Genomic DNA, 15,331 nt, shown 5'->3' with positions numbered 1-15,331 from the left:
TCGGGAAAACCTGTTTCTTGTTACGTAATATGTTTGTCAATATTATTGATGAAACCTATGTTTCCTCCATGCTATATATGTCAGTTTAACTATTTTATTAATTTAATTCAATAAGCAGTCTACTAAGGTACAGTATTAAGCTGTATCTTGTTGTGCACCCTGCACAAACGGTTTGCACTCAATTGCCATGTTACACTGTGTGTGAGTGTGTGTTCCAAGGGATCTCAATTCATTAATTACTGAAAACTGCAAATATCTGCTGCAAAATGGGTATAGATTAATTTAAAATAATTTTATCTTCTTCTCCTCTCTCTCATTACTCTTTACAGACATTCTCACCACAATTCCAGACATTGAGTCCCAAGATATGCTGTGACAAGGCTGTGTGGATTTGTTCAGTGACGAAATAATTTCCCCCGGCTTTATATACTGGCTACTGTGCCACCGTAACTGGCAGAGTATCATAATACGTCAATTTGTAACACTGTTCTAAAAAATTCAAGCAATAACGACCTGACTACTTATCGGAAATTGATATTTGTTTCATCAAACTGTAGAGTAATAATAACTTTAACAGTTATTGTTTCTGCAAACTTAAAAGGTTATAGTTCATATCCCATTTATTTAAACAAGATTTAACTTCAGAAATTATTTTCCTTTGTAAATACCTTTTGAATGTGTTCATTATTGTTAACAGAGATAGTTGTAGTTTTTGTACTAGTTAAAGAACATCATTTGTTTGCCTCAAAAATTTTAGCATGCTGAAAGTTTTCAAAATAATTTCCAGGGAGTTTTTACTCTCTAAAGTATTCCCAGACATTAGGAAATCTTCTAATTCAATACATTAATGTCTCAGTGTGGAAACTTGCTTTGAAGGTTGCAAGATGAAATTCGATTTGTTGAAGGTTTAGCATGAGGGACTATTAATTAACTTTCTAGCATATTGGTCAATACTGGTGACCATTAAGAAGTTCAACGTGGTTATCCCTTGCTTGGTTTATACTCGGAAAAACCGGCGTTTCCGGGTATCACTTGTTCTACCAAATAACCAAAGCTGTCTTCATTATCTTAGCTAATGAAGCAGCTGCAGCAGAAATAAACTTTCACAAAAGAGCTTGAGGTGTGTGATAAGGAAGACACCTTTGGTTCAGATAAATAATTTGATAGAATTAGCATATCATTCATGAAGATGATGAACATGCAAAGGAAGTATGACAACAGTCATTTGCATAACTTAACATATTAATTATGACCATTGTCTTTTCTCATAACATGGCTGCCAAAAACGAACATGCATGTATGTATATTCAAACATATTTGAACACTATCTTCTTTCAGATTTTGCAATATTTATTTAATGTACAGCTCTGATTTTCACAAAGTGATAGACCATATTAAGAATATTCACTTCAGTATTCCTACAATATTAACTATTAATATCTATAATTGCAATTTTATTCAAGATATATGCATAATTATTAAATATACAAGTGTTCTTTCTTTTTTTTTCTTTTGCCAAAGACATGAAAATTTAGCATTAACTACAATATTGTTATTAGGCACAGCAACGATCATATTGATAACATCGCTATTTAAATAGAACATACATCAGACCTTGTGTGCTTGCAGGAGCTTTCATTGATTTTGGCCACAAGGCAATTTTCACCTCATAACTTACTTCCCTAAATGATTTGAGTAGGGAGATGTGAAATAAAAAAGTAAATTATTTGTTGAAATGTAAGAAGGAAACTTAAAATAAGCAATTCCAAAAGACTATTCCATTATCATCATCACCACATGATGAAATCTGGTGAATAAAATTTGAAAGAGGAAGTTCCAAAGTGTCCTGTTATTTTTTTTTATTTTCTTTATTGTCGGTTGTAATTTTGTGTACATAGCAGCACTGAAATACTACTTCTTTTCAAACAGAAAGTTATAATACCATGAAATACAAGTCAGAGGTCTATGAATAGAAAAAACCTCATGACTTTATTAATTAATAAATTTGTGTCATTTGCAAATATCTTAAATTTTTTAATTGCCAATCACCTATTTATAACCAACCCTTACCTGGAGGCAATGTATCATAATGACTAAAACTTGTGTAGTCTTTGTGTAATCATATAAAAAATGAGCTTTGAAACCTTCACATAGTGATTTTGTATTATTACTTTTCATTTCAAACATTCTTTGTCTAGTCATAACCATTATACTTGTCTGTCAGGACCTGCTTAAAGCATCGCTTAATGCAGAGATTTAACTGTGAGAGAAATTTATAGCAACTATGGCTTCTGCTTTGCTATTACATATGGGATCAGCAATATATTGCCCTATTGAATCCATCATGCACATTTTCGTAATGGAGACTTGTCCTTCCTGATGGTATAGTAACCGAACAATTTACTCGCCCCTGTTAACTCTCCTTTAGTCAGGTACTTCTGGTGCACTTTTCCTTATGAAAGGGTGTTTGACAATACACTTCAGGGTCGAGCCTGGGTAGAATCCCTTGGAGGGCAGTTAAACACCAGGTTGTATTGTCCATGTTACATAGTGATGCTTTTGGTGTGTGTATACAGTATATACCAGGGCCTTTTTAAGAATATTTTAATGGGTGGGCCACATCCCACATGGGACTATCATGACAATATTTAAGTGGAGTGCTACCATCGGTTGGCTCGTAGCGTAGCAAGAACATTTTTGTCTCCCAGATTGCCGGAAATGGCACTTCCCAGGCCTTGAACGTTGCATCTAAACATTCCTTACTTTTCAGATCTCATGTCATAGAAATTTACACATCCAAAAAGGTAAATTAGAAAATATCTATGTGGCAATCGGCAATTCACTTTGTAGGGGAAAATAGGACCTTACGTTACTTTATAAGTTCTGCTTATTCATTATTTTACACAGGAAATTGCAGATATCAAAGAACACTAGAAGAAACTGATGGTAACCGTAGCTTTATATGCTGAGGGGAAGCCATATAGGGAATTTAGGGTAAATTAATTGTTAGGTATGTGTTATCATATGTTTTACATGCCAAAAACGGACCTGGTGAGTGTGTGTGTGTGTGTGTGGGGGGGGGGGGGGGCCAATAAGCTGAGTGGGTGGGCCATGTAGGGGACTGGGGGCCATGGCCCCCTAATTAGTATGTTAAAATATGTCCTATATTCACAGTGCCTTAATACCGCTAGTTTAATCATTGGGGCACTATTATATGAGCTAACAATGAAACTGATAAGCCTACATAAAACACACCAATAGATGTAATAAATATATTTATGAACTTAAGTTCAAATTAGACTACTACACTGTTCATGCAGGTTAACTCTCTACATTTATTGTTAATCTAAAAAAACTGGTGAAAAACCAAAACAACGTACGGTCATCGCATCCGCGATTGTGCATATTCGTGATGAGGGGTTAAACTAAACCCTGTGCTGCTACAATACGTGCCTAGAATCTTGAGGTTGGACACTACTAACTAATGAAATCAGAAGAAATGATATGTACATTTCGCTAAAACTAAAATAGAGCATACTGTCCAGGCCTTCACATTATCGTTGGCATACTTTCATTTAGAAAGTAGAAATCTCAGGTGTGGGGGGGGAGGGGCAGCTGCTCCCCCCCACAGGCTACGGCCCTGCACTTCATTTCACCACGTGATTATTTAAACTGTCTGAAACCGTTTTATAAAACTCAAGTGCTGTACACAATTTCTCTCGGAAAGAACCAAATATAACCTAACCATAAAAAGATGAGTATAACATCGACTGGTTTAAGTTGACTGAATGGTGCATGTGGTTGTTGTCCAACAATCCAAGTTTCCTCCACAAGTTTTTCTCTTCTTTTATGATTCTTTTTTTTCCATCCAGGTGAAACCACAATTGATATACAAAGGCCACATCAAGATAACCATACGGGAAAAATTAAAGAGGAGGGGGCGGGGGGGGGGAGGAGAAATCACAAAACAAAAGGCATTGAATTATTTACAGAGCAAGGAGGGTTGCAATTAAGGACAACCGCTCAACGAAATCTGACTTAAAAATGTTACCCTGTTTCCTATGAGCTCTTAAAAATGACTTAAAATTTCATAAGTGACACCAGTTTCACTTCTCTCCAATATAATATTTTCTCATTGCATATAATCACATTTTGAAATATGTAACAGACTGCTATCTTTATTTCACAAAATATCATATTCTTTGCTGATGAAAATACACGAGGAAGTCTTACATATAGTGCTTTGTATAAGATCTACTAAGAACTGTACTTGAATATGCAATATGTTTGGTTCTTTTTCTTTTCCACTGAAAGATGAGATCATGCAAACTTGTGATGACATGTTACAAATATCACCATAAATTTGTTTTGTTTTTTTAAAAATCAATGCCTTCTGGTTAGTTTAAAAACCAAAATATCTACGAGAGAATTGAGAAATGAAAAGGCCCAAAACATGGAGCACCTGAGATAAACATCCTAGGACCCTGTTTCATTTATAAAATGTTTGAATGAAAGAATGCAGATAACTTTTCACACTATGACAAATAAAATATCACTTAAAACATGCAAGAAAATTACAATCCTCAAACAAGGAGATTTACAATTTCAATAAGACAGTGATAATATTAGTATATTTCCATTTTGTTTCTATGTTCCTGTGAAAATGTTCTTCATCCTTACAAGTTTTTGTTGAGCACTTTGGGAGGCTTTGCCTTTAGTGAAGGGTCGATTTGCTCTGGTAATAGTCCCTTGACTTGAAACAGCCTCTCTGCTCTTTGTTGTAAAGTCCCACCACATTTCAGACCTCTTGAAATGAGCTCTTTTTTCAGTTGATCTAGACCAAGTGCTTCCAATTCGGCTACAGTTTCAACCTCTTCTAGGTTTAATGCAGTCATTACCTGTGTGAATGAATGAGTAAACACGATAACAACATCTAGATGCATCTGACACAAACACCCACACAAAAGGTAACAACAATATGGGGGAACAAGCTACTGAAAGTTCCTTGTTAACTTTTAGACAAAGGACTGTGTTAATGACTTAGAAAACAACCACAGACCTGCCATCCTTTCTTTCACAAAAAATGGATATTTAAAAAAAAAAAAATGGATATTTTACAAGTTCCCATCACCGAAAAATACAGAGTTAAAGAAAGAAAAAGGAAGGGTTGGACTAGGGATGCACCGGATATCCGGTCCGGCCGGACTATCCGGCCGGATAGTGAGAAATTATCCGGTTCCGGTCGGATATTTTTCAAAATCCGGCCGGATCTTTTTCAAAATCTGCCCGGATCTTTTTCAAAATCTGGCCTGAATTATTCCTTAAATAGTGTTGGTATTAACTTAAATCAATGTAACCTATTTCCAAAAATTAATAAAAACAGGAAAAATTAGGTTTAACATGTTTAATTTAATTTTCTCAATGGTCTGACCCACTGTTTCTAAAGATCAACCAAAATAATACAACTACTGTAATAATATGAAGCTATATACAACAAATACAGTTTGCAGTGAAATCATTCTTGCAGCCTTCATCAGTTTAATATTGTGCAGTTAAAATAGACCATTCATATACTTATCAGTCAAAATACTGTTCCATTGAATCTTTACTTTCCCATTATTGTTGGCATTCATGTTTTCTCTGAATTTTTATGTGTGAAACAATCTCTTAAATATGGTCAGAGAGAAACACTTGCATGAAATGAAATGTCCAAAATCCAAACATGTGCATTAGGACCTTAAGAAGTCAAAACAATGGATCTTTTTGTGGACCACTACAGTCCATTTCCTGTCTAGAAAGCTGTCAATTGTTACTCATTGTTTGTGATCATGGCAATGTGCAAATTGTAATTGTGGCACTTTTATAAATAGATGAAGCAATGGACTAGAAGAGTTTCCACCAAATGGGGTGCCAGTCACAGAAAAAACAGTATCTAATTTTCTCACAGAAAGAGATATCTCTTGTCACCATGAAAGTTCCTAAAAGTTCATGAAAAACATAAATCATTAAGTGTTCTAATGAACATTTAATTCCATTTTAAAGGATAGATAAAAGATAGATAAGAAGTTTCTTCCACTTCTGGAAAGATGCAATGCTTTTTTTTTTTTTCACAGATAATATTGCAGTGTAAAAATTTGTTACCAAATAATGAATAATAAAAGACAATTCTAAATCCTGACAGTATGTATGTATATATATTAGATCCTCCTGCAAGCAGGAACTCGCGAAGAAGCCTCATTGGCTTATCAAGGTCGCAAGCTGACCGAAGTCAGTCTCTTACATTCATCTTTAACGTCCATGATTATGAATTGTTAATTGTCAACAACTCTGTAACTGGATGACATACATTAATCTGGGAGTGACTCGAACCGGGGACCTTATGATTGAAAGGCACCGGCGTTAACCACTGAGCTAACACTAGTAGTGTTACTACAACAATAGTAGTGTTACTACAACAATTAAATAATCTTTTTATTCAGTATAAAGTATGAGATTTGTGAAATGTAGCTTCCCGTTTAAAAACAAACTTCATAGGTAGTATGCAGTATTTTTCCAGCAAACAATTTTACATACTATATCAAGCTTGTCAACAATTATATTGTAGTTACTTTATTAAAGAATGTAGATTGCACCACTTCAAGTCATATTTAATCTCATTTATGGGGTCTTAATTTCACCTTCTTTATAATATGCGTATACCTCACCTAAGATTTGCTCCTTGTTTCATAGGCCTACTTCTACTTCTTATTAACGATTTTCTTTTGTGTAATGAAAAAATCCGGTTCCGGCCGGATTTCATGTACTATCCGGCAAATCCGGTTCTGGCCGGATCCAAAAATTTGGATCCGGTGCATCCCTAGGTTGGACAAAATGCCACAATTTGAGAAAAGATAGCAAATACTAAAAAGTAACATAGACACCAAACCTGATTACATGTATGTTGCGATTGGTATTTTGCATCTGCCTGTTAAACAGGGATAGTCGTCAAGTCTACATTCAACGCTCGTGGATATTGACTCACTTAAGTTACATTAACAATGAGGACAGAGCTATTCCTGACCTCTCTCTCAAAAATGCAATACCTCAAGCACCGTTTCCTTCACCCCATCCCGCCCGCAAAAACAACATCGAGACTATGTATACTTGTACTGCAAACAACTTGCTGAATGTCTGGTTCCTGAGGTTGGCAAACTTTGAGGACCACGACCCAAGCTCTTCTATGGGGAATGTGCTAGAAACTATCACATCCTAACCCCTTCAGAAACTATGCTCAGAATGCACGAGAGTTAGGGATTGATGTTAAATTAAAAATAGAAAATTAGTCAATCTCATCAAGCTACAAAAACTGGAGATAAATTTTTTTAACATCTGGAAAAATCCAGCAAACCAAAGAAAAGTTGTCCGGAACACTATTTTTGGTCTCTGTAGATCACTTGTCTCTGTGCCTATATATGAGCGAAACAAGCTGCAAAAAGAACAATGACATTGTCATACATTTAAAGTGAGATAAAAGGTTGTAAAACAGAATAAAAAAAGATAAAAAAATCTCAGGTCAAACCAATCCATTTTCAATCATTTCATTCACCTGTTTGCTTGCGTTAGGGTTTTCCTTAGTGGTTTTATTTGATTTATCTTCAGCATTCTGAGCAGCACCTTCTTCTTGTGTGGGATTCTCCTCCATCCCGCTAACATTTGTTGGAGGTTCATGGTCCCCTTTGTGTCCCGGTGTTGCACCTTCTGAAGGGATTAGTGGTTTATCTTTGATGAGAGGCGATTGCACAGACTTCGATTCAGAGGGACATTTGTCCTCTTTGACCTTTGAATCAAACGTTGCTTCTGTCTCTTCATCTGAATCATCGGAGTCACTATCATCGTCTTTGACCTTTGAATAATGCGATGTTTCTTTCTCTTCATCAGAATCATCAGAGTCACTATCGACTTCAACTCCAAGCCTATAAATTATGAATTGTTATCCAAAAGAAAGTATGACTGAAGTCTTAAGAAATGCAAAGAAAATATGATTTGATGATAAGATAATGATTCTTTTAAAATTAGTAGCATCGGTTTAGGAAACTATACTCGAATTGGATTTAGCTAAGATATATTCATACCTCAGTGGAAGGGCTTCGATCTAATCAAGAGATATTTGTGGAAATACAATGACATTGTTGTTCCACAAATAATTATGTTTAGAGTACTACTAATATAGTTAGTGGGTTATTGAACCATTTAATTCAGAACATTTTAATGATTTTGCATAACAGATAGGTACTACATAGGTACAAAATGGATTTCAAAGGACCCCAAAACCGTAGCATTGGTTAGGAAACTATACTTGATTTGGAGTTAGCTAAGAAATATTCATACCTCAGTGGAAGGCCTTCAATCTAATCAAGAGATATTTGTGGAAATACAATGTTTAGAGTACTCCTAATGTAGCTAGTGGGTTATTGAACCATTTAATGCAGAACATTTTAATGATTTTACAAAACAGATAGGTACTAAATAGGTACAAAATGGATTTCAAAGGACCCTCAAAATGGGATATGAGACATACCAGGTGGCAGAGTTGAAAAGGTTCAAAAAACTTAGAAACAAATTTAAGACTGGATCTGAATTTACATTCCTGAGATGTGACATCAGAGCATGAGGTCTGTTCAAAAAGCAGTATTTTTGTGATTTCCTTAAAATATTATACTTCTAAAATTTAAAAAATATCATAACAATGCAGAAAATATATGCTGGAAAGCTCAAGTCTCACAAAATATGGCTAAAAAGGATCAAAGGTAATTTTGAATATTTAATCAAATTTTAATCATATGCAATAAAGTTTGATACATTCGCCATGAGTTAATGAAATTAAACAGCTAACTAATTGACCTGAATCATATGTAGCTTACCAGAGACGGCTCTTCTTTGAAGACAGAGCAGAGGAATCCCCTTCGAGTTTTCTCTTCTCCGTTGATGAAGATGGCTCATCTACATATGCAGAGGCATATATTCCTGCCGATGGATAATTAATAAAAATATATATCTATGAATTTCGACGGCAACAAACATTTTTTGCAAGAATAGAAACAGAGGAAGGAAGCAGATAGAATTAAGTAAATGTGCTAAAACAAATGACAACAGCTGATAGCAGCAGAAGGAACAAATAGGTCACAAAATGTGTAAGATGACCATAAATTTTTACTTTGTAATGCAGCACCCTTGGTGCCCGTACCAGTTGCAGCTGATACCCTCAGAATTATCTCTATCATCATCAAACAAAGTTATTAACTAAAGCTAATTGAATTTATATCCTAATTATAGTCCCTAATTTATAGCCCAAATATTCCTTAGAAAACACCATTTGACAATAATTGGGAAGGGGGAGGGGGATTCTTCCAGACCCCCCAACCCTTACATGGGTGTTGTCTTCTATGACCACAAGGCCACACCCCTCCATTATAGAAATCTGAATCTGGCCCTGGCAAAGCCTGCTCAAATGACCTACAGCAAACTTGAAACTCAGAGTTGACAAGAAATCTTGGGAGCAAAGAAAAGTAGACTATATTTGAGCCAAGCTGACTGTTTAGAGATACCTTGAGTGATTGCTTCATCCAGACTCTCAGCCACTTTGCTCTTCTGTTTGTCATATTTTGGATCGACAAAGTAGTGCTTCGGTTCTGATCGCAGCTTCTCAAGTTTTGCTTGTCTTCTCTCCTCCTTCTCCCTCTCTCTGTCTGCTTTCTTTGCAATCCAATCTGCTAGCCTGTGAAATCAATCGCAAGAAAACATGTATATCTCTTATTTTTTTTTCCACTGGGGTGAAAATCAGGATTGAAACAAATATTCAGTGTATTTTGTCTTGACACTCGCATTCAACTTGCAAAGGAAGATGCACAATTTTGCATCGTCAGTATCTTTTAAGGATATTCTACTGTATCGCAACCTCGAAATCAGTATTGATCTTCCGAAAAATATGCATTGACACCAGCGTTGACGAGGAAAGAGAATTATATTGCATGATTAATATTTAAATATTACGATATTCCATACATCTGGAGCATGATACTGCTTGATGGTTTATGGACTGGTTTGTTATTTTAAGTGCCATATAATATACCCCAGATCATAAATATCACTCATTATTAATAGTTTTTTGATTATTATTATTATTTAAGGTTTACAGTCTTGTACAGGGCCAAGGCCCTTTCACACGACTTTTACAACTTAACCCTGGTCATTGGTATTAAACTTGTCACACCTACAGTACACACCAAAGTGTGCACAATTCAATCAATCTCTCCTGGAGCACCACAGTGCACCACAACCTCGTGTCCCCCGGGGGACTTCCCATAGGGTAGGGTGCAGCCACAAACCGGAGCACGCAACTATATTTACAAGTTACCTCGCAAGTCCCCATTTATACACCTGGGTGAAGAGAGGCAATGGAGATAAAGCGCCTTGCCCAAGGACACAATGCAATGATCTGGCCAGGGCTCGAACCTGTAATCCTTAGATCACAAGTTCACTACCTTACCCACTTGACCACAACGCCCTCAATTATCTCTTCTGTTCTGGGGCATGAAGTATGCAGAGTGTTCAGGCATTGTGCTAATACTGTACACGTAGTTAGAACTATAATAGCTGTTTTTCATTGAAGATATAAATGGTGTTAACAAATTTTGGGTGTAAAATCTGTAGCTATAGTCAATCAAGGTCAACATTCTTAACATTGATGTTTCCTTATTTCTCAGTCGCATTTATACTTTCGTTTGTATGGAGAGAGGGATGGGAATGGTAAAGTGCCTTTTGTATCAAACAAAGTTCAGTCGCTGTCCAATCCACAAAATTATGACTGTAGTTAAATTTACTTGCTCTGTAGTTTACGGATGCAACATCATCCACCCGACACGCATCACTTCATAAAAATGCAACATTGGACCTTTGCTGCTGATTTGTTGTTTGGTCTTTAAATTGATTTACCTGTAGTTTGACTTTCAATATTTGACTTTGAATAAAATCAAACAACCTGACTTGAGAAACATTAATTTATGACTTGATATAATAACTTGTGATCCAATCAAATGACTTGTGACTTCACTTGATGGAAAAAAAAATACTTGTGACTTCACTTTACTTGATTACAATCCTGACTTGCTCATAACAATGATTTGGTCAGTACCCTATAATCCACAATTTGGATTATATGCATATAGTCTGAAGGATTGACTTTGTAAGTTCATAGGCAATGGGACTATTTAATCCCCAGCATCTTTCTAACAACCCTTACCCTGGATTCTAACTTTAGTTTTAATGTGTTCAAGTTTCATATCTGCACTTCTATAACGATCTTTGTTGATAAAATAATCTTTATTTTTTTTCTTCTCGTTTTCTAAAGTATTGTAGCCACAGTCTGAAAACAGTACCTGATGACATTTATCTTTTCAACAAACATTATGGAGGATTCCAACAGTTACTTTGCTCAGCTCTCCTTGTTCCATGGATTTGCCACTAGCATCACCCATCAGGTACACCAGGTACACCAAGGTACACCAAGGTACACCAGGTACAAGAATCTCATGCCAGCTCTTTCTAAAATTGTAAAGGGCATTGTTCAACAACCACACAAGTACAAGTGTGGTTATGAAACATTTGTTTACAAAGGAATTAAATGAATAACGGAAACAAACTCTCATATCCACGGAGAACCCAACTTGTCATCACCTAGCAGCAACGATGCTGAACCTATCAAAAGACTTATGTTGCCGGTAGAGTTTGGACCTAATGCTTGCGGAGGGACACTATCAACCACCAGACAACCCTACCAATTTACAGTAGTTACACTTACTTCTTTTCATTGTTTACATCTCTCATGCGTCTTCCACTTAGATCTCTGCAAGCTTCGTGGTTGGTAGTTTTCTCGATTTGGGCACCAATCATACGAAGCATGGATCCAAATCCTGTAAATACAATTAATATTCTGATAATGTCAAACTCAATTTTTCCAATAGTTTGAAAAAGCTATGACTGGAACAATTTTTCGGGGAATTTTTCTGATAACTCTTTCCCATTGAAGTAAATTCAGGGGACCTGGTGATCATACTTCATCAGGCCCCACTAACTTTCACTAATTGTATGTGCTGTCATACAATAAAAACACAAATCACAATTGAAATTTTGCAATGGAATACTAATACAATAGTGTTGGTATATTGATCGTCCATTAGAGTATTTACAAAACAAAGACAAAGATCCCACAAGTTTTTTATGCACACAACTGTAATTCTTGAAATCCTGGGAAGGATGTGCAACAATATTCATTGTATTTAGAACAAAGAAAAGGAAAAAGCTAATGTACAAAAGAGCAACAATACAAGAAATATGACATTGTGGTCAGCAACTTGTGAAAGTTCATTGTTTGACACTACAATCAAGCTAATAGGTCTTTTCAACATTGCTAACTTGTACAATTTCGCATACTGTGTATGAGTCAAAACATAGGTAAGTCAAAGATCTGTTCATAGTGCACCAAACTTTCCTTCCGTAGAAAATCCCAGGCTAAGTCACTGAAACCCAATATTTACAGACATATTCCCGCAGGGGTCTGACAGTCAATGCATCAAAAAAAAGAAAGTGGCAGCATTCTTGGTATGATTTCAAAGTTTGAAACCAATTTTCCTTTCTATACTTTAGCACACTATTATACAAATAATGAGTAGTTATGAATGCAATAGTGCAAATATTTCATGAGTTGAAAGATGTAATTTGTTCCATTCAACGCGGCTGCGCCTCGTTGAATGGAACAAATTACATCTTTCGGATTATGTAATCAACGCGGATTATGTAATCAACGAGCAATTGACCAATCAAATGACCAGAATACAATTAGGTGTTGTATAAAGTAGAATATGAATAGTTTCAGTGTCTGGGGATCATTTCTTCTCATGTACTCGTAGGTCTAATTTGTACAAAATGTGCAAAGTTAAGCACACTTTCTTAAGAATGTCCATTATTGTACATATGCATTCTCATTGAAGTTTTCCTCTATGGCAAGTGTGCTATTCTATTATGCTCATAGATGCGACTTGTAGCATGACTCTGTTTATCCCCCCCTCTTCTCTAAATTTCACATTCTTATCATCCCCATGTGCTATGTACAACTACACCTACCCCCTTTTCCACCTCTCAACCTGAGAGATATATGGTAGACTCCATTGGCCTTTAACTGATCTTCCTCTTGAACTAGAAGCCCATTATGATATAGAACCACCTCTGCAAGAGGCAAGTGCTGCAAAGTGAAGAAAAAAAAAGGAAAACATATATAAAACATACTGCATGTATACAGTATGCATGCAAGAGCTGAACAAAGGTAAAGTGTGGAAAGTCATGATTGTAAAGGAGACTTGACCAGGTTGAATGCCTGGTTGTAGGCAACATCTTCCACAAATCCAGGCACTCTACAGTACTTGAGTTACAATATAAAGTACAGGATGTAAGTAAATCACCAGTGTACACATATGACACAGTATTGTATTTAATTTCTGACACTTAAGGGATAGTCCAGGGTTAATTTGTTTTTAAGTTATGACTGATGAACAAGTAAACTTACATATATATTTCTTTTGTTCTAGTATCCTAGTGAAATTAAATTGCTACATATGCGATTTCCTAAAATCAGGTTGTTACTGAATGTTACTGTACATTCCAAATTTGAAATTGAAGAAAACAAGTGTACAGTAGTGTAAATTACTAGTTGTACAAGAAGTGTTCCTCTGAAACATTTGACTGGAAAGTATATGGTTAGGCCTCCTTTCCTTTATGGTTCATCTAACGTTAAATGCTCTACATAACAGTAGCATGGTGGGCTCATAATTGACGCACTTAAGGATTTGATCAACGATATCTATCAAGGAGAAATCCAAATCACTCGACTGTATGTGTTTTTCATATGTGTAGTTCCTTAGAAATGTTATGATCTCAAAATATTTCAGGTTCTTTGCTTATGCACCGTACAATTGAGCAGAATTTGACCATAACATGTCTGCCGTGTCAAGTTCTTTCATACCCCTAAATTGACACATTCGTCGAAAAGCTAACTGTAGTGTAGGCCTTAGTATATATACATCCATTGACTTTAGATGCTGTTTGTTATGCTCTGAGCCTCTAAGCTCAGACTGGTCAGGTTCCACAGAGCAGTGTTATCATATTGAGGTATTGTTGGTTATTTTTAGGGAGTAAGATTTCTAAAATGACCAAAAAATGTGCAAAACTGGTGGGAGTGTGTTAAAAGCTTAAAAATACCACAATTTGGTCAGCAAATAGCTGAAATGGATTCAAACTCATGAAATGTGTCATTCTGCTTGACTGCAAAAAGTTTAGGTGGCCTGAAGTATCGTTGCTAGTAATAATTGAAGGTGCGTCAATTACGGGGGTGCGTCAATTATGAAGCCTTTACTATATATAGCATATAGGACAAAGCTATCACCTACAGTATGCTAGATTCATCACTGTTCAGTGGCAACGTTATGACCACTAAGTAATGTCAACTTACTTCTACAGTAAGCCTATTGTATAACAATGCCTAACTTTTTCAACTTGTGACTCAACCAGGCTGGAATTAAACTATCCTTGAAAATTTGTTTTTAATTTTAGTTTTCCCTGAAGGATGTATCAAAGTATTTGTGACAATAATATTAACAGTGACCTTGTAACTGTGTATGTTTCGCTTTACTGTAGACTTAACTCAGTGCTCTTCCTACTACTACTCCATTTGCCGACCTAGGTCTAAGAATTAGCCTATGTTAGTATGTATGGGAATTTGATATCCAGAGTAGCATAGCCTACTCTAGGCTATATAACCATTCAACTCATTAGTTACCACTCCACCTCAAATGGGCAGATCTAATGGCAATTTTGGCTAGACTCCATTGCCATTATATTCCAAGCCTTAGATTACTATTTTTAACTTATTTGAAATGGATGCGTAACCTTAATTATTTAAAAGAATCCACTACTAATATCTGAAGTGGATGCGAAGAGCTGGTCTGACTACAGTACAGTACGTACGTAGCGTACTTTGATCTTAACATTAGGCCTAACAGTTAGGTTCATGTTAGGCTACGAACAGGGTTATTTAAATTCTAACAATGTTTACCTGTGTACTACTGATCCATTCTTTTAAATGTTTTCCTCTAGGACCACAAGAAATGACAGGAACCTCGACTAAATCTCCGAGTAATTTTTGGACATAGATTGTCATGACTTTTCTTTCATACAAACACTTGCGAATATTGTGATTTGATGTTGTAACCGAGAGTCGTGCAGTACTGTAGTAGTATGTGCG

The 15,331-nt window shown here is 35.9% G+C and overlaps 2 protein-coding genes across 5 annotated transcripts in view; one reads left to right on the top strand and one right to left on the bottom strand.

Annotated features, from left to right (window-relative positions):
- The window catches only part of LOC139970947 (uncharacterized), a 20,916-nt gene extending 16,533 nt beyond the window's left edge, over window positions 1–4,383 (top strand). For all 4 annotated transcript variants that reach the window (XM_071977030.1, XM_071977027.1, XM_071977029.1 and 1 more), the window contains exon 17: window positions 330–4,383. In XM_071977030.1, coding sequence (XP_071833131.1) covers window positions 330–376 — 47 coding nt within the window. In that variant the 3' untranslated portion in view covers window positions 377–4,383. The remainder of the gene's footprint in view (window positions 1–329) is intronic.
- On the bottom strand, window positions 4,105–15,331 carry LOC139970948 (splicing regulator SDE2-like). The gene is made up of 7 exons (XM_071977031.1): window positions 15,143–15,331; window positions 13,159–13,276; window positions 11,837–11,948; window positions 9,585–9,754; window positions 8,901–9,003; window positions 7,586–7,952; window positions 4,105–4,898 (listed from the first exon to the last, which is right to left on the bottom strand). The coding sequence occupies exons 1-7, from the start codon at window positions 15,245–15,247 to the stop codon at window positions 4,677–4,679; spliced, it is 1,197 nt and encodes a 398-aa protein (XP_071833132.1). The 5' UTR covers window positions 15,248–15,331; the 3' UTR covers window positions 4,105–4,676.

This window comes from Apostichopus japonicus, chromosome 8, assembly GCF_037975245.1.
Source record: "Apostichopus japonicus isolate 1M-3 chromosome 8, ASM3797524v1, whole genome shotgun sequence".
NCBI lineage: Eukaryota > Metazoa > Echinodermata > Holothuroidea > Aspidochirotida > Stichopodidae > Apostichopus > Apostichopus japonicus.
This window is presented reverse-complemented; position numbering and strand designations above follow the sequence as displayed.